Here is an 18,381-nt window from a genome sequence, read left to right as displayed (position 1 = left end):
TTGCTTTATCCAATCTCTTTAGTCTTCTCTTCAGATTTCTCAGATGTTTCACCCAAGGACACCCTCAGATTCACTAAAATGTTACTGTTGGCAAAATCTTGTGATTTCCCAGTGGTGTCCAAACTTTTTTCAAAGAGGGCCAGATTTGATGAGGTGAGGGCTGACCAAAGGGCCGACCAAAGTTGTTGAAGGTTTTTTTTAGGGTTGAAGTTGTTGAGGTGTGTGTGTGTGTGTGTGTGTGTGTGTGTTTTAAGGATTTTACCCCAGGAAATAAACTGCCACAGGAGCCAGATTTAACCGACCGGTGGGCCACATTAGGCCCCCAAAACGGACTTCAAACATGCCTGCCTTGGACATTTTACAGTGGACATTCTATGGAGTGTTGATAAACAATCTAATTGTTGATTATTATTTTAAAATTTTTTTAAAGTGCCCAGCCAATAAACCTAGGACAGAGGTAGTCAACATCATGACATCCAGCTGTTGTGGACTCCAACTTCCAGATATTAGGGACTCCAACTTTAATCATCCTTGATTATTGGCCAGGTTGTTGGAGTCTGATGGGAGCTATAGACCAAGATATCTGAAGGGTGCTGCATTGGCTACTTCTGAACCAAGGATTAGATGAGTTTGTTGTTAGGAAAGGGTGCAGCAGAGGGAGGTGACAGCAGTAAAGTAATGGTTATTAATTGTTAAGCCTGCTAATGGTGTATATTTGTGACAGTGATATTTAAATACTCTTCCTCTCTGATAAATGGGGGCTGCTTTTCTGTTGCTATCAGAGGGAAGATATCTCCAAAATTGTCAGGAGGGCTGTTACTGGATGAGATTCTGGATTTCATCAGGAAATGCAGCCTGCAGGAAGCTGTAATGATAACCTTGTGCCTCTTCCCACCACTCACACATCTCAGAAGGCCTTTGGAGTGATGTGATGTGGCATTATTCCCAAGGTATGCCAGGAAATACAATCAGAATGTTGCTTAGAAACAAAGTACATGAGTGGTACAGGGTTTTTTCTTTTCTTTTCTTTTTTCAAGTTAAAAAATCAAGAAAATTGAGAGGGGGACTTTTCAATGAGATTAAATAGTGGCAGCCTTCTTCTAACATTTTCAGATAAATTTATCTTTTCCACTCTCTGCTTTTTCAGGAGGATTCTTCTTGCTGTTCCCCACCCAATGAATGGTCCAAAAATAATATTTTGATATGAATACCCATCATTCATAAGGCTATGAATAGTCCTTTTTTCTAGAAAAAGAGGTGCTGGAACTCACCATGAACACCTCACTTGCTCTCTTATAATGGCAATGGTGCCAACCTGAGAGGTGCTGGAACTGAGTCCCAGCAATTTTTGGCTGTAAAAAGCTCTGTCTATGAATATGAATGAGGTTGCATGTAAGGGAGTGAACAGGATATAGGCACAGGAGAACTACCCATAAAGGTAGTTCTACGCCATAAATTTAATTCTCCAATAGACGCCCATACAGAAACGCTACACAATCTGTGGCAGGATTTTTTTTATTTAAAAAAATGGGATTATGCTGGACAGGCAGTGAAGCAGGATTGACTGCAGCAGTTGCCCTGAAAGATGTTGCTGGCGCTGCACAAGAGAAATGCACTCTGGCTGCCCCGCCGCCACCACCTAAACATCATATTGTGTCATCGCTACCTTACTTTACTCCCAGCTGCCTTCGCTCATCACAGTGCAGGCCATTTTAAACATTGAGGAGATGTGGGGAAAGAAATGATAATTCATGTTCCTTGAAGCTGAACTTAGAATTTGCATTGGAAATCTTCCCCTCTCTATCTTTGCATTGTACAGTCGTACCTCGTGTTACGAATGCTTCAGGTTGCGTTCGTCACCGGATACGAACGCGTCAAACCCGGAAGTACCAGAACGGGTTACTTCCAGGTTCTGCAATTCACGCATGCGCAGACGCGCAAAATGACGTCATGTGCATGCGCAGACGTGGCGCTTCAGGATGCGGACCTTTCAGGTTGCGAACGGGGCTACAGAACGGATCCCGTTCGTAACCAGAGGTACCACTGTATTGTTGGTTGTTTGGTCAGCAATGCTTGCAAATTCACCATTTGTGGAGAACAAACAGTGGCACCTTTAAAAAAAATCCACAGGGAATGGCGGTCTAAAACAATAAATTACATGTTAGGCATCAGATGAAGTGAGCAGAAAAGGATGAGGCAAGGCAACCTTAAAAAGCAGGGTGTAAAATGACAAAGTGGGGGGAGGGAGAAAGTACCACATTAGCCTAAGCTATGGCATGCCAGCATGCAATACATTATGTATAATATTGCAGTGTGCCATTTTGCTACTGTTATGCTTCCTGTTCTCCGTAATCATCTGTCTCCGTAGGACGCCATGTAAATTCCAAGCGCAAGTGATCCTTGGTCTTTTTAAAGGAATATTTCATTGGAGGAAAGCACCAGGAGGTGTAATAACAATATCCTGATTACCCGGTGATCCCCTGGTTCTGGCTGCCTTATCTTTCAGCCAGGGGGGGATTTGGGTTGCATCTGCTGCCTAACCTCTTCTTAATAGCATTTGTGAGTTCCTATTCCAAGCAGTTTCTAATTAGACACACCCAGATGGCCGCTACCAGGCAGCTGTGTGCCCAGCTGGGTGTGTACACGGAAGCAAAGGTACCTCCGGGCTGTTGGCTGATCTCCTTCCCCACAAGGCTCTCTTGTTTTGCTTTTGTTTAGAAACACAGAATAGACGGAACTTATCAACATTCATCTTTAATATGAGGCATCCAGTTTTTCAAAGCAGTCATTTTGAAATGTGTAACTATTTCCTGCCATGAGCCAGGGGATCTGCCTTCACTCAAAAGGCTGCTCCACAAGTTACATTTCAGGGGAACACTGAGAATGTCAGAGGAGTACATCTGAAAATTGTAAAATACTCCATGGACATCATTACACTATATTTCCTCTTCAAAACTATGAAGGATTCCAGTGTTATCTTCTCTCACACGGCTTTTCTTATTGACCCAATGCAATACCTCAAGGAGCACGTCTCCCATATGCACTAACCCAGACCCAGCAATTATAATTTGAGGCCCTTCTTTGTGTGCCTCCCCCACAAGAGGTCCAGAGGGTGGCAACACGAGAATGGGCCTTTTTTTTGCAGTGGCTCCCTGTTTGTGGAATGCTCTCCCCAGGGAGGCTCACCTGGCCCCTTCATTATACATCTTTAGGTACCAGGTAAAAACATTCCTCTTCAAACAGACCTTTAGCTGATCAACATTCTATGTCTTTTAAAATTGGTTTGTAGAAGATGGGTTTTTTGGCTTGGTTTGGTTCTTGTTGTTATTTTTTATGTTGTGTTTTTATATTGAATTTTTTATGCTGTGAACTGCCTTGAGATCTTTGGATGAAGGGGGTATACAAATTTAATTTAACAACAACATACATACATACATACATATTTTGAAAGCAAGTGGGATGTATCGTGATTTAAATTGCCTTTGGCATTAGGGTTCCGAAAGACATACATGACCTCTTTTAAATGATAGGAAGGAGGACCAGAGCTCTGTCCATGCTTTGAATGGAGAAGGTCCCAATTTCAATCCCTGGTAGCTGCAGTTAAAAGGATTGTGAAGCATTGCCAGTCAGAGTAGACAACACTATGCTAGATGGAGCCGCTACAAGATGGTTTGCCATGTTAGTATTTCCTGTGGTCCATGCTATCTGCCTGTGGCGATCTCACCCCCACAGTCTGAATTACAATGTGGAGCATAGATTGAGGATTTAGGGCTGTGTCTTTCCAAACATATAGCTTGGGCAATTAAATTTCTGGAAGTGAGGAAGAGACATAAAGGGCATTTATTAAGCTTTCCTTGTTGTTGTGTTGGGTGAAGAGTCAGATTCTGGGTGACCCCTATCCCTGCTCACCCCCAGTGGATGTTCAGTACTGTGCAGCTGGGCAATCTTGGTCATCTGTTCCTCAGGGACAGAGAGACCTTGACATGTTGCAGTAAGCACACAGGTCTCTGCTCCCTGCATTCATCTTTGGACCTGGGCCATGTTATTTAAGATTTGTGGTGCTGTGCTGTTTTTTGGTTCATTTTCGCCCCCTAGCTTATTAGGGACTTAGTTCATGTATCACCTTCCAGTTATGCTGTCATTTTAATGTTGACTATAATGACTCCACTAATTGAAAATAATGTTTATAAAGAGATGCTCTACCACTGTTGACATAGTAACTAAAAAGATTATTTGCATTTTTATTAAAGTTTTTTTTTTTTTTTAGTAAATGAAAGTTTAATTCCACAGCCATTCTTCAAAATAATGTTTTGAGCCTTCAAAGCATGCTTCCTGAAAATAATGAAACTCATTCCTAACATGAACAAGATTCCTTTTTCTTTTTCTTTTTTATAAGTTTAGAGTGAAGTCATGCATCATTCACTTGCTGGCCCCATAGTTTGTTGCAGCAGCATATGCCAATAGTTTTGGAAAGAGAGTTGTTACATTTAAAGTTCTGAAAACTGGGGAAGGATGTGATACAAAATGACACATTTCCATTACTCAGTGCATTAGCAAAGATTGATTTTTTTATTTTTATTTTAGTCTGCTACACTTTCACAATTTTCTTTAGAAAATATTCAGGCATAAAAAGGCAAGAATCCATTAATACAAATAATGTGAACTATGCATATTTAAAACCCAACACAGTGAATCTGTGGTTTACAATATACATACATAGTAAAGCACACAACTCAAGAGGCCACACTTCAAATATCACTTTGCAGTGGATTTTGCCTCTCCCTCCTCCCCAATAGCATTAGCACAGGCGTAGTCTTGGTGTTGTTTACACACCGAATTGAGAACTACATCATAAATGTACCAAGCTTTCACTGAGATACCATTACTCAAGGGAAGATAATGCATTCACTGTGTTGCATGTTTTTCCAAGCCTGCTGGAAAATGGTGTTAAAGTTGAGCTGAGTTTGATACTGAGGTGTAGAATTGTGTTCTGACAAGGGACGGGGATTTCAAATTAAAGGCAAGCATGCCTAATTTGCACTTTTCGAAACAATGCACAAAGCAAAGCAAGCCATCCTTTGAAATATACACTTCAGCAAATTTTGCAGTGCAATTCTTCAGCCACATAATGTGTACAAACATGCATATGCTAGGATAAAGTGTGCATTGAAATGTGTATATTAGTGAAAATAGCATAAAAATGCATTATATTAGGGGAAATTACTTTGCTTTGCAAATCAGGAAAAATAGCGTACAAAAATGAGTATTATGAAAAATCCACTGATGACTTAAAAATAACTCATGTGAAATGTGGAGAACTGAACTTTGTACTGGGGGGGGGGGGACGAGACACAGAGAGAAACTGAAACTGATCAATTTCCAACCCTAGTGCACACCTACTGCCATTCTGATATTTCACCAGATATACAGTGGTACCTCAGGTTAAGAACTTAACTCGTTCTGGAGGTCCGTTCTTAACCTGAAACTGTACTTAACCTGAGGTACCACTTTAGCTAATGGGGCCTCCTGCTACCACCGCACGATTTCTGTTCTCATCCTGAAGCAAAGTCCTTAACCTGAGGTACTACTTCCGGGTTAGCGGAGTCTGTAACATGAAGCGTTTGTAACCCGAAGTGCCTGTAACCCGAGGTACCCATGTATGTCAATGCAGCTATGTTACAGAGAGAGCCAGTGTGGTGTAGTGGTTAAGAGCACTGGACTCATAATCTGGGGAACCAGGTTCACATCTCCACTCCTCCACATGCAGCTGCTGGGTGACCTTGGGCTAGTCACACTTATTTGAAGTCTCTCAGCCCCACTCAACTCACAGAGTGTTTGTTGTGGGGGAGAAAGGGAAAGGAGAATGTTAGCTGCTTTGAGACTCCTTCGGGTAGTGATAAAGCAGGATATCAAATCCAAACTCTTCTTCTATTGTCCTTCAAAAAGAAAGGCCAATGGTTGACTGTTCCTGCCACCGCCACCCCCATTCTGCCCTGCTCGGTGTAAGTGGTGGGGCTTCAGATGTGAACGTTGGACATTTATATCCAAAGCATAACAAATATAGTCCCTCCAGATTATAGAAAATCATTCTGGGTGGTTTGTTAGCAGACTCCTGTACCCCTCCAAAAGCTAGATCTCCTTCGGCACAGGAACATTGTAAAATATTCATACACACAAGCATACATCTCAGTTTTTGAGCAAAGCTTACCCTAATCTGCCTGAGGCCATACAGTACAGCAAAGTGAAGCAACTAAAAAGCCTTTTTGCCCAAACTTCAAGGGAAAAGAAGGGATGAGTGGGTAGGTTTGGAAGTGCTCTGCACCAGATGTTGGGACCTTGGGCCTCCAGATTTTGCTTGACTACACTTCCCATCTTCTTCAGCAATCTTAGACCCAATGGTCAGTGACAATGGTTACAATTCCCAGCAACATTTGGGGACCTGGGGTCTCTGCTCTAAGCAATGGTGCTTATCTGGCTTACAAGGGCTGGGAGCTTTCCATCTTCTTCTAGATGTTAATACAAGTGAACAGGAGGACTACACTAATTCTGCATTAAAAGTACAGATATGTGTCACCCCTAAAACTTGTCATGCTGAACTGCTCATTTGTCCAGTGGGAATAGATGCAAAGAAGCATGGGAGCTTCAGGTACATCGCGGGCTAAATTAGAGCAAATGTAATAAAGCATGGTTTTCTTTTTAAAGAATCAGAAAGTTTAGAAAGTTGGGTTATGAAAGAAGTTCACTAAGTTTGAAAAAAAAAGTTATGTTTTTGATATTACTTAAACCTTTTTGTTCAAGCTGTATGTTCTTTTCATAAGTTCATAAAGAAAAGATCTTCTTGTGCTTGTTTTAAATCTGATTTGGTATTTATTTGAGGCTTAAATGGATTTGCTCCACAAAGTAGAGTTTTTGGCTAATACATTTGATAAGTTTTACACCTTCCGTCCAAACCATAAAAGAGAACCAAGAAGATTTATGTGATAATAATCTAAAACTTAGAACCATCAATATCTCCTTTTCCTTGACTCACACTTGAAAGGCAAGAAGGGTACTGAAATTATGCTGACAAGTCTTCTCTTCAAGTTAAAAGAAAGAAAATTAATTCATTTTCAGCACCCTAAGATTAATACAAAATGCAAGTCAATGGATCTTGGTTGATGCTTCTCCCTGAATTTAACTAACTTGATTCCCAAACCTGATTCAGTGTTCCACTGGTTATTTTGTCCTCTTAATTCACGTGAAATGCACCCTCAAATGAACTGATATGTCCCTGCTTTTTATTTATTTTTTATATTTGAGGGGACTGCCTCCCCCCCCAAAAAATGTGATGGGCATTGCCATTAAAATGGTGTATGTGTGCTACGCCTTGTTATTGATTGTGCAGAGTGGGACTTACTTGTCCCCTCCCCAGTATTTTACCCAAGTTGGCACCTCTAGGAGGAGTCAAGTAATAATAATAATAATAATAATAATAATAATAATAATAATAATAATAATAAACCACACACACAAACAGGTTAGTATTTGGTTTGCTAACAAGCAATTGAACAGTTAATGAGGTGGGTCGGAACAGGCAAAATGAGGTGCTTCTTCACACAGCAAGTAGTTAAACTATGGAATTTGTTACTGCAAGATGCAGTGAGGGCCACAAACATGGACAGTTTTAAAAGTGGTCTGCTATTTAGAATGGCAATATATTACAACCAAGAACAAAGGGAATATGCCTTTGAATGCCAGTTATTGGGCTCATGACTAGGAGAGTGCTGTTGTGCTCATATCCTGCTTGCAAACTTCCCATAGGCACCTGGTTGGCCATTGTGAACACACAATGGTAGACTAGGTGGGCCTTTTGTCTGATCGAACAAAGCTCTCCTTAGTACGCTTTTCTGTGGGATTTATTTACAATACTTGTGAGCTGCTAAATATACTTTCAATTATTTAAGACAAAACTAAGAGCAAGGATATATTCAAGGATGCCTCTTCATATGGCCAGTTCTAGGGTAGGTTAGCAAAGTACTTTTCAATCATTTACCCCTAAAATGGTGGAATGCACCCTCCAGGATTAGTGAAGACCTACCTGGCTTCCAAAAGTAACCATGCTTGCTCCCCCCCCCCCCAATTTTCCACACCATGATCCAGAAATTGTGGATAGGTGGGGGTCCTGCATGCATTTTAACAGAAGCATTTCTCAGTTGCACAGGAAGTCAATTCATACATTTATTCTAGTAAGACAACATTTAGTACAGGCTTTGCCATAGAGGCATTCCCTGACATGCATGGAGTCCCCTCCCCTTGCCAAAATCAGGCTGGGAAGAATAATTTGTTCTGTGTGTTTGATTGCAGGATGTGTGTGTCATGCCCACAACAGCGTCACCATTTTCTACCCATGAAAAAGTGTTGTAGCCCCTGATCTAAAATATCCCAACAAATTGAATTATTGCACCCACAAGGAAAGTTTTTGGGAAATCCACAAGATGTATGGAGCAATATATAATTTTTATTAAAGTTCCATACCTTTTTCAGTACCATTTTGAGGCATGCCTCTTTTCCCTCTTCAACAAAGTTTTTGCACTGTTAGCAAGGATGACACTGGAATCTTAAAAGTGCCTTCTCCAAGTCACAGCCTGTCAACTATCAATGAATAAGCTTGACATAATCATTTCTTGAAGAGCTCAAGGAGGTGGCAAAGTATGCCTGAGAGAGGGACCTAGTGGAACTTAAAAATACTGTTGAAAAGCCAAACTGTAGTGATGAAATATAATAATAAAAATAAGTCAGCATAGGGCCCACAAATGTACAAAATGTCAACACAGTGTGTGAGGAAGAACTAAGGACTTTTTGTAATCTAGTTCAGAAGCCTGCAAGGAAAATAGTGCCACCTGGTGACAGAAGGCCATGACTGAGTAAATAAACTGCCAGAAATTGCATTGATTTGGCATGGAGCTTCTGAAGGTAGGAAACCCTGTGTTCCTTATGAGGAGGAGTGCCAATTTCTGTGTAGTAAAGGGATACTAATAGCCAGTGCTATAATTCTCACAGTTTGAAGGAAAGGAGGTTGTGATATTATGGCTACACTCTGAGAATCAGGGTAGAATATAAAGTTTTTAGTGGGGTAGGTCTCTCATAGCTCAATACATTTTCACTCCCTATTTCCCTGACAATTTGTCTTATTCTTAATGGGGTTGGGAAACGGAAAGGGGTAGTCATGAACAAGTTATAAGAAACAGCGAGGCTACTTGCTAAGGTTTCTCCGATTGGCACAAACATATGTTGAAGGTGAATAATTGAAAGGCAGGTAATACGAATTTAATTATAAATTCCTTTGTACTAATATGTGGCATAAAATATCTGTGACCAGAGCCAAAGGAGGCTTTTAATAGTTGTGTGAAGAAGAATATTTTGGTAGGCTCTTTTCTGTTCTTGGGAGCTGGCCTAGCCAGGCATGGCATAGGTGTGTGGCTGCCAGTGTTTGTTCAGCAACATGGACAGCTCACGGGGCTGGAGTGAAGATCAAGCATAAACACAGACTTGCTGAGAAGGAAGGAGCTTGGGCTGTTGCTCCAACATTAGTTGAGGGTATGTTGGTATTCCTGTTCCATTCCTTATTATAAAGGAAGTTGCATTTTATCTGAAAATCATAACCATGTTTAATAGAACAGATGCCTAGTGCAACCCTAATGACAACTGATCAGAAAATGCTCTTATCGGCAGCGTGAGCCAGCATGGCCAATGGTCAGAGATAATGGGAGTTGGGGTCCATAACATATGGAGGACTCCAGGTTAGGGAAGACTGTAAGGCACATTAACCTTTCAGGGCTTGCAATAGCTGTATATCTATAGCACATAAAATGTTTCATACAAAGGGGGAAACAGTATATTCATTCATTCAAAATACTTTATAAAGAAGCTATATTTTCACAAATCTCTAAGTGTCTTTCTTTCTTTCTTTCTTTCTTTCTTTCTTTCTTTCTTTCTTTCTTTCTTTCTTTCTTATCATTAGAAGAATTTTCTGGCTACTTGGCATTGATTGTGTTCTGATACCACCCCACTGGTGACCTGGGAAGAAAATGTACGGAGCCTTTTACAGAGACAGAAGCCAGAAAAGCTCCAGGCACAGACAGGGTGGCTCCTCTTTGCTTGCGGCACAATTGGCTCCAATCCTCACACAGATATTTAATCATTCTTTGGAGTTCTGTAGAGTCCCTTCATGCTTTAAACATTCTGTCATCATTCCGGTACCTAAGAAACCTTCCGTCAGTGTGCTGAATGATTATAGACTGGTTGCTTTAACATCCGTGGTAATGAAAGTCTTTGAGAGACTAGTGCTGGCCTATTTGAAAGGCATTACTGATCCCTTGCTTTTCGAGCTAATAGGTCAGTAGATGACATGGTCAACATGGCATTGCACTACATCTTGCAACACCTGGAGTCCCTGAGGGCCTATGTGCGAGTTTTGTTTGTGGACTTTAGCTCAGCTTTTAATACTATTGTTCCATCTAAATTGTCTTCTAATTACTTCATCTTAATGTACCTGCCCCTGTTTGCCAATGGATATACAGCTTTTTAACAGACAGGAGGCAGCAGGTGAGGTTGGGGAAAATTATATCGAGCAACAATACCATCCATACAGGTGCTCCCCAGGGGTGTGTGGTTTTCCCACTGCTTTTCTCTCTATACACAAATGACCGTACCTCAACTGATCCATCAGTTAAGATCTTGAAATTTGCTGATGACACAACAGTTATTGGGCTTATCCAGGAGGAGGATAAATCTGTGTATCCGGGAAGTAGACTGTCTTGTTTTGTGCTGCACCAGAAATAATTTGGTGCTAAATGCCCAAAAGACAGTGGAAATGGTAATTGATTCTAGAAAGTACTCTTCCGTCCTGCCGCCACTTTCCATCCTTGGCAACATGGTTGCAGTAGTAGAGTCCTTTAAGTTCCTGGGCTCTATAATTTCTCAAAATGTAAATTGGTCAGGCAACAACAATAGTATTATTAAAAAGGTCCACCAGAGGTTGTATTTCCTGCATCAACGAAGGAAATTTAAATTGTCCCAGGAAGTGTTGATCCAATTTTATGGAGGCATCATTGAAACTGTTCTCTGTAACTCTGTTACTGCTTGGTACGGCACAGCCTCCAAGATGGACAAGAAAAGGCTCCAGCGAGCAGTAAGAATTGCAGAAATGGTAATTGGTGCTAGCTTGCCTTCAATAGTGACACTCTATGCTACCCGAGTTAGGAAGAGAGCAGAGGGAATCATCGCAGATCCTTTGCATCCCGGTCATCATCTGTTTGACTTACTTCCATCCGGACGTTGCTACAGGACTTTATACACAAAAACGGCCAGGCACAGGAACAGTTTCCCCCCCCCCCCTTGTGCCATTAAATTGTTAAATTCGAAGTTGTGTAGTGGAAGGGGAGGCCAGTTATGGGTGGGGTTTCTTTGCTGTGTCATTGTATTATGAGTTGATTGTAAGAAATAATATAAAGTCTTAATTCTCAGAGGCGTTTTTGTAACCAGAATAGATTAACAACCATGGAGCTAGATCTTAAAAGTCCCTTCTCCAAATTGCAGTAAGAAGCTAGTAAAAAAAACAACATACAATGTAAAAAGATAATAAAAAAACAGAAAGGTTCAAGACTTCAGTGAGAAATGTCACTGGCCCTTGAACTTACTTGGGGCTTTTTAGTTTGGGGGCTCTGAAATTCCTCTGTTGTTTTCATGGGGAGAAGCTTCCTTGTTTCTGTCAGATATCTCCTTGTTTGCAATTCAGTTAGAGTCCGCAGAATTCCTCAGGTATTTAGCACTTGCAATTTCTTATGTATTTAGCACCCAGCCACTCCAGATTTGCTTCAAACTACCTCTTTAGGCTCAATTTCTGTAGCAACTCTTATTAGAAAGTGTTTTGTGTATCAGATAGCACAGCACTCTCACACCGGCCACTAGTCAATTAGAGCAATTAGAGGTGTCACTTTTCTTGCTTTGTGTGGCTTGTTCAGAAACAAATCCCATTTACTTTACACCTCTGTTTCCTTCTGACCTACTCCGAGCTGCTGCTGAGACTTGCAATTCTTTTTTGCCGTGCGCAGTGCTAATCTATGAGAAGTGCAGCATGTCGGAAACTTTGCATATTAGAGTGGCTATCGTGGTTTTATGGCAAACTTCTCCTTGAGCTCTCGTGTCATGTCCAATTTCTGGGAGGCCATTTGTCATGCTATGTGTAGGTCTCCTTATCACACACTTGGCTTTCTGAAGGCAACACAGCCACCCAGGAGCACGCATCAGTCGGTATGCAAATCAGCTTTGAAAATGTTTCACATGGCTGTCCTCTTGTTCTGCCTGGTCTTTGGATGATGCTACCGATTTTGAAAGGCAAGGGCTGATGGCCATGAGTGCTGCATGTTCTGAGTGACATTACGGTTGTCGAGCTGCATTAATGTTCAAATGCTGGGCATCCGTCTATTTCTGTTCCCACCCTTCAAACTAAGTGTGACAGCCCTTCCACCCCTCTGTGGCATTCTGCTGAGGAGCTTTTTCGGATATTTTGAAGCTGATGCTGCACTTTGGAGATGGAGGGAGGAGAATCGAGAAGAGACTCATCAAAGCTCTTTTTGACCCAAGGCCAAATGATGGTGCTGTTTACTTGGCATTTATTAAAATCAGAGGCCTACTTTGGAGGGGCTCGGACAGAGCTTCTCTTATTTTTACTTTTTCATCTCAAGTGGCAGTAAACAGGGAAGCCCAAATTTACTGCCCAGAAAATCTCCAACAGGCAACTGACACATGTAACTGATCAAACTGCATCCTCTACCTGCCCCACCTCATGCCATGTATGATGTCAAGTGTGGGGCAGGTGGGTGTGGTTTGGGGGGGGGAAATGGCCCAGTAAACCAAGTGGGAAGCCCAGTGGACCAAATTTGACCCATGGGCCAGAGGTTCTCACACCCGTGGTGTAGAACAATGGGGGCACCTAATAATAGGCAGGGACCTTCAGCAATTCTTCCCACACTAATGTTCAATCAGCTATTCCTTTACATCAGTAAGAGTCCAACTAGAAGCTGTCTTTGTGGGTTTTTTTTTTCCTTGAAGCCTTTTCCTTCCTGCCCCCTCTTCAGTCACGCGAGCTGACAGTATGGATTTGAAAATACAAGATGAGCAAACTACATCGGAAAACTTCCACTGTTATCCAAACCCTTGTGCACTTATATAACTTGCTAATGAGGTTGTGTCTGAAGCTCAACATCAAAAAAACTAAGATCATGGCCACTGGGCCCATCAGCTCCTGGCAAATAGAAGGGGAAGAAATGGAGGCAGTGAGAGATTTCACTTTCTTGGGTTCCATGATCACTGCAGATGGTGACAGCAGTCACGAAATTAGAAGACGCCTGCTTCTTGGGAGAAAAGCAATGACAAACCTAGACAGCATCTTAAAAAGCAAAGACACCACCTTGCCGACAAAGGTCCATATAGTTAAAGCTATGGTTTCCCCAGTAGTAATGTACGGAAGTGAGAGCTGGACCATCAAGAAGGCTGATCGCCGAAGAATTGATGCTTTTGAATTATGGTGCTGGAGGAGACTCTTGAGAGTCCCATGGACTGCAAGAAGATCAAACCTATCCATTCTCAAGGAAATCGGGCCTGAGTGCTCACTAGAAGGACAGATCCTGAAGTTGAGGCTCCAGTACTTTGGCCACCTCATGAGAAGAGAAGACTCCCTGGAAAAGACCCTGATGTTGGGAAAGATGGAGGGCACAAGGAGAAGGGGACGACAGAGGATGAGATGGTTGGACAGTATTCTCGAAGCTACTAACATGAGTTTGGCCAAACTGCGGGAGGCAGTGAAGGATAGGCGTGCCTGGCGTGCTCTGGTCCATGGGGTCACGAAGAGTCGGACACGACTGAACGATTGAACAACAACAACAATGAGGTTGTGTCTTCTTCCTGCTACAATATTTTTCCTGGGCAGTTGTGCTGTCCCCGCAGGTCTTTTTAACATGCATTTTGGGTACAGCCTATTAGCCGCTATTTTGCACGAATGCATTTCCTTTAGTCATGCAAAAACGGTAAATGTTAGGTAAGCCAGAAGACTGTCTAAACTTCCAGATAGCCTTATAAATACATAAACATAATCTGCATTAAAAAAAACACAATACACCCCGATGTGGATTATTTATAAATACTAAATTTATAAATATTGTAAAAAAACCTTCTTTGCAATTAAGAAAAACCATGCACATTGACTGCAGAGTGTGGCAGCAGGTTCCTATATGGGGTCATTTTTAGGTTCGCTTGTGATTTTTCATCTTTTTCAAAAAGTTAAGAGTTTCTTGAACATGGCAGAACTTTATAAAAAAGCTTACTTTTTAAGGGGGGAAAGTCTTGGGAGGGAATTTTTTTTTGGTCCCCCCTCCCCCCTCAACTCTACCATCCATGAAAAAGAAGAAAGAAATCTTAATGATTTGTGATGCAATGGAGCTATTACAGAGTAGTATCTCTGGCAGGAAAGTAATGAGATGACTGCTAGAAAGCAATTCTGTCTTGATTTACTCTTCTCACTACCTAAGACAGGGATGTAGCATGCAATTTTACTTTATTTTTTTACCTGTGGAACGTTGCCTCCTATACTCCAAACAGTATGATGCATGGCATGTGTGTGAGAGAGATGCATATGAGATTTACCTTTGAGTAGGTGTAGTTAGGACTGCGCTATAAGAGGATTTTGATATCTGATTCATGGTACCAATCAGTGTTATGCCAGATTAGAAGCAGGTTCTCTTTGTCATTTAAATTTGTTCAAAGAGTTCCTATGCCACATCGTGATGAAATGTCTCTTAAGCCAATGTTGGATGAGTGAGATATATATATATATATATATATATATATATATATATATATATATATATATATATAATGGTTGCTCTCATAACATTAGGAAAGGAACTGGTGCTAGATAGAGATTAAAAAGGGGGAAATTTGTCCCTTTTTGGATTTGGATGCTGAATATTAGAAAGTGTCGTAAGCTGTTAGTCCATCCAACTCAGTTTCTCTGCTGACTGGCAGAGGCTCTCTAAGGCCTTTAACCAGATTCTTCCACAGCCCTACATCAAGATGTCAGGGATTGGGACCTTTTGCATACATGAAGCTCTGCTGGTGAGCTGCAGATCTTCACCTAATTTTGGTAATTTTGGATTTTCTGAATATTGTCTGTGCATTGCAGAGGAAGATCAGTTGTTGGATCCAACTGATGTTGTTTAGCTGTACTTCTTGAATAATCCCTTGATAAACTTCTGCCGAACCGAGGTTTCCCAGAAAATAGCTTGAAACGGTTTGAAAAGATGGCATATGACATTGGCAAATAGCATAGGCCTACATGGTTTGTCATAATTGATTGTTGGCATGCATTCATTTTTAACATTACTTAGCATTTGACAATGATAAGGTGGTGCGCGGGAGGGGGGAGAATTCTAGGAAGGAAGATGGTTATTGGTATTTAACATTTAACATTTATGAGATTTCATGTTTAAAAATCAAAACAATTGAGAAACGTAACATAACTTAAAGCATTTTTATTTTGCAATCAGCAAAAACATGTTTACTTTTCACGTTAAAAAACCCCCGTTCATAACTTTGAATTGAGATTTTCAGAAATACATCTAATTTTTCATGCTTGCAAATATTATTTCTGGTACTAGATGGGCCTGCACAAAACACAAATACATTTTCTTCCCTTTTTGTGTGTGTGTGTGTGTATATATATATATATATATATATATATATATATATATCCCTCTCTAACATGTAGAGCACATGTATAAATAAAATCCTGACTTGCTGTTATTCATAACACAGATTGGCTGGACTGTTTATGTGAAGAATGTTACTTCAGACAGTTGGAAAAGAGAAGATATATACATTTTCAGGAATGTATAGCAGGAGATGGGGATGCTCTTTCTACAGCTGAGATATTGATGGAGCCAGCAAGCTCATCCTGTTATCAGGGGCAGCCCAGACACAAATGTAGCAAATTAGAAAAAAAAGCTCTTCTCTAGGTCAAATATTTCTTTCTCATATTACTTATGGAGGAATCAACTTCAGGAGTTTATCTTTACAGCACATAATTGGTAATTTCCCCCTCCCCTAAAAGACAGGCAATGTCAGCATCTCTCTTTACAGATGCTCCATATACTTTCACGGTCATAAGGCTTTGCCAATGACAGGTCAGGAAAACGCAGTCTGCATCTAAGGCCTTCCTGATCTGAATTGCAATATACTGAATCCTTAAATCTCCTTTGCAGTTCTTTCAAGGGAAAGAAAAAAGCACAGAAGTTGAGGGCAAGGCAGCAAGGTGGATGTATGTTGATTGATTTTGCTGGAATACAGAAATAAGGACATGCTGTTCTTTTTTTGGGTGACAGCATGCTATATTTGGCAATATTACCATTGCAAGTGTTACATTTTTAGAGCAACCATATGAATAATAAGAACACCCTGCAGTTTTAAGAGGAAAGCTACCGGTAATGCAGAATTGCCAGATTTTATACTCTGGCACAGCTAGTGAGTATCAGAAATGTGCATGTGCATAACAGAACACGAATGCCACTTGTTGCATTCCACCTGAAGTTCCTTAAGGATGTATAGAATGGCAGGATATTCCCCCATCTGTTAACTCCATGATGTTCTGAACAGACCACTTTGAGTCAGTTCCTTTCTATCACCCCAACTTTGGCTTGGCCAAATGCAATTGGGAAAATGTATTCACTTGTCAATAGATGTCTCCTCCAGAGTATCTACACATATCCAGTTGAAAAGTTGGAGGTGTATATTGTAGGAAGTTGTAGTGTGGCAAGATTAGTGATCCTTAGAGGAAGGTGGGTTGGTCAATCTCAGGAGCACCCCTTAACTGCCTCCACCTACACAACACCAAGCTCTTAAGCCAGTGGAACAATTTGTGGCCCCTAGGGCAGGCATAGGCAAAATGCAGTCCTCCAGATGTTTGGGACTACAATTCCCATCAGGGCCACTGGTCAGGGATGATGGGAATTGTAGCCCCAAACATCTGGAGGGCCGGAGTTTGCCTATGCCTGCCCTAGGGCTACCTTGGTCTTCTTTCATTCAAGTGGTAAGATGGGAAACACCATGGGGGGAGGGGTTTGCAGAGAGACAAATGAGGTGCCCCGCCCACCTTTCATTCCTGCCCCGCCCACTGCCAGCATGTAAGTTTTAACATTTAACCCTAAGAGAACACAGTCGTTGACTCAAATAGTTTGCACTCCCAGCATCTATCAGTAGCCAAACATTCTGCAGCTTTTACAAAGGAAATGAAGGAAGCGCAAATAGAGGATAAGATATTGATGTCTACTGCTCATGTGGACTACCTTCATGATCAGAGGAGATGTGCCTCTGAATGCCAGTTGCTGGGAGAGTGCTGTTTGCATGTAGGTCCTGCCTGCAGGCTTCCCACACCATCTGGATGGCCAATGTGAGAAAGGGATGCTGTACTAAATGGGTCTTCAGTCTGATCCAACAGGGTTCTTCTTGTGATCATTGATCTGCTTTGACCCATTTGTATTTAAGCTTGTTTTAAGCATACCTTCAGTGTACACCTTGAATATTACTTCATCCAGAAAACAAGATTCACAGGAGTGGAACTATATTACCGCATTGAATATAAGCTGCACTTTTTTTTCTAAATTCCGTCCTTGAAAAGTTAAAGTGCTGCTTAAATTCGCGACCTTACAAAAATTGGCTTTTACGATATGGCTGCTGAAACAGACATGCGGTAAAACAGAATGGGTGTGAGTGCCTGCGGAAATTTTAGGGGAGCGGCTTATATTCGGGTATTCTCTCCCCCCCCCTTGAATTTGTGACTTATATTTGGGTGTGGCTTATATTTGGGGCAATACGGTACTAAATGAAGCTATTTCTCCCTCTTTTCACCTTTTCTTAGGGGCATATGTGCTACAGGTCAAAGCAACCGATGCCGATGACCCGACCTATGGAAATAGTGCCAGAGTGGTTTACAGCATCCTTCAGGGACAGCCATATTTCTCCATTGATCCCAAGACAGGTAATGAACATATTTGCAAGGGAGAATAGTATTGTTTCCCACTTTCAAATATCAAACTGATTAGATGCCCGCCTGGACAGTCTTTATCCGATGACAGTAGAAGAAAAGGTGACAGTATTGTTGTTTGTGAAAAGCACCAGCTGCTTCTCATTAGCACAAGGTAAGTAGCATTGCCTTTTCAGAATTCAGCAAATATAAGGATTGCTCTGCTGAATCAAGGTCTATCAAAGAAATGAACAGGCAGCGTTCCATATGGGAAATTTTGTAAAACAGCTTCCAGGTGATTATGGTAAGGGATGGATGGATCAGAC

The 18,381-nt window shown here is 41.3% G+C and overlaps 1 protein-coding gene across 2 annotated transcripts in view; it reads left to right on the top strand.

Moving 5' to 3' along the window:
* CDH12 (cadherin 12) overlaps nt 1-18,381 on the top strand; it is a 243,202-nt gene that overhangs the window by 158,133 nt on the left and 66,688 nt on the right. For both annotated transcript variants that reach the window (XM_033154397.1, XM_033154396.1), the window contains exon 4: nt 17,951-18,070. In XM_033154397.1, coding sequence (XP_033010288.1) covers nt 17,951-18,070 — 120 coding nt within the window. The remainder of the gene's footprint in view (nt 1-17,950; nt 18,071-18,381) is intronic.

Source organism: Lacerta agilis, chromosome 7, assembly GCF_009819535.1.
Source record: "Lacerta agilis isolate rLacAgi1 chromosome 7, rLacAgi1.pri, whole genome shotgun sequence".
NCBI lineage: Eukaryota > Metazoa > Chordata > Lepidosauria > Squamata > Lacertidae > Lacerta > Lacerta agilis.
The sequence above is the reverse complement of the archived record's forward strand: the minus strand, read 5'-3'. Positions and strand labels throughout refer to the sequence as shown.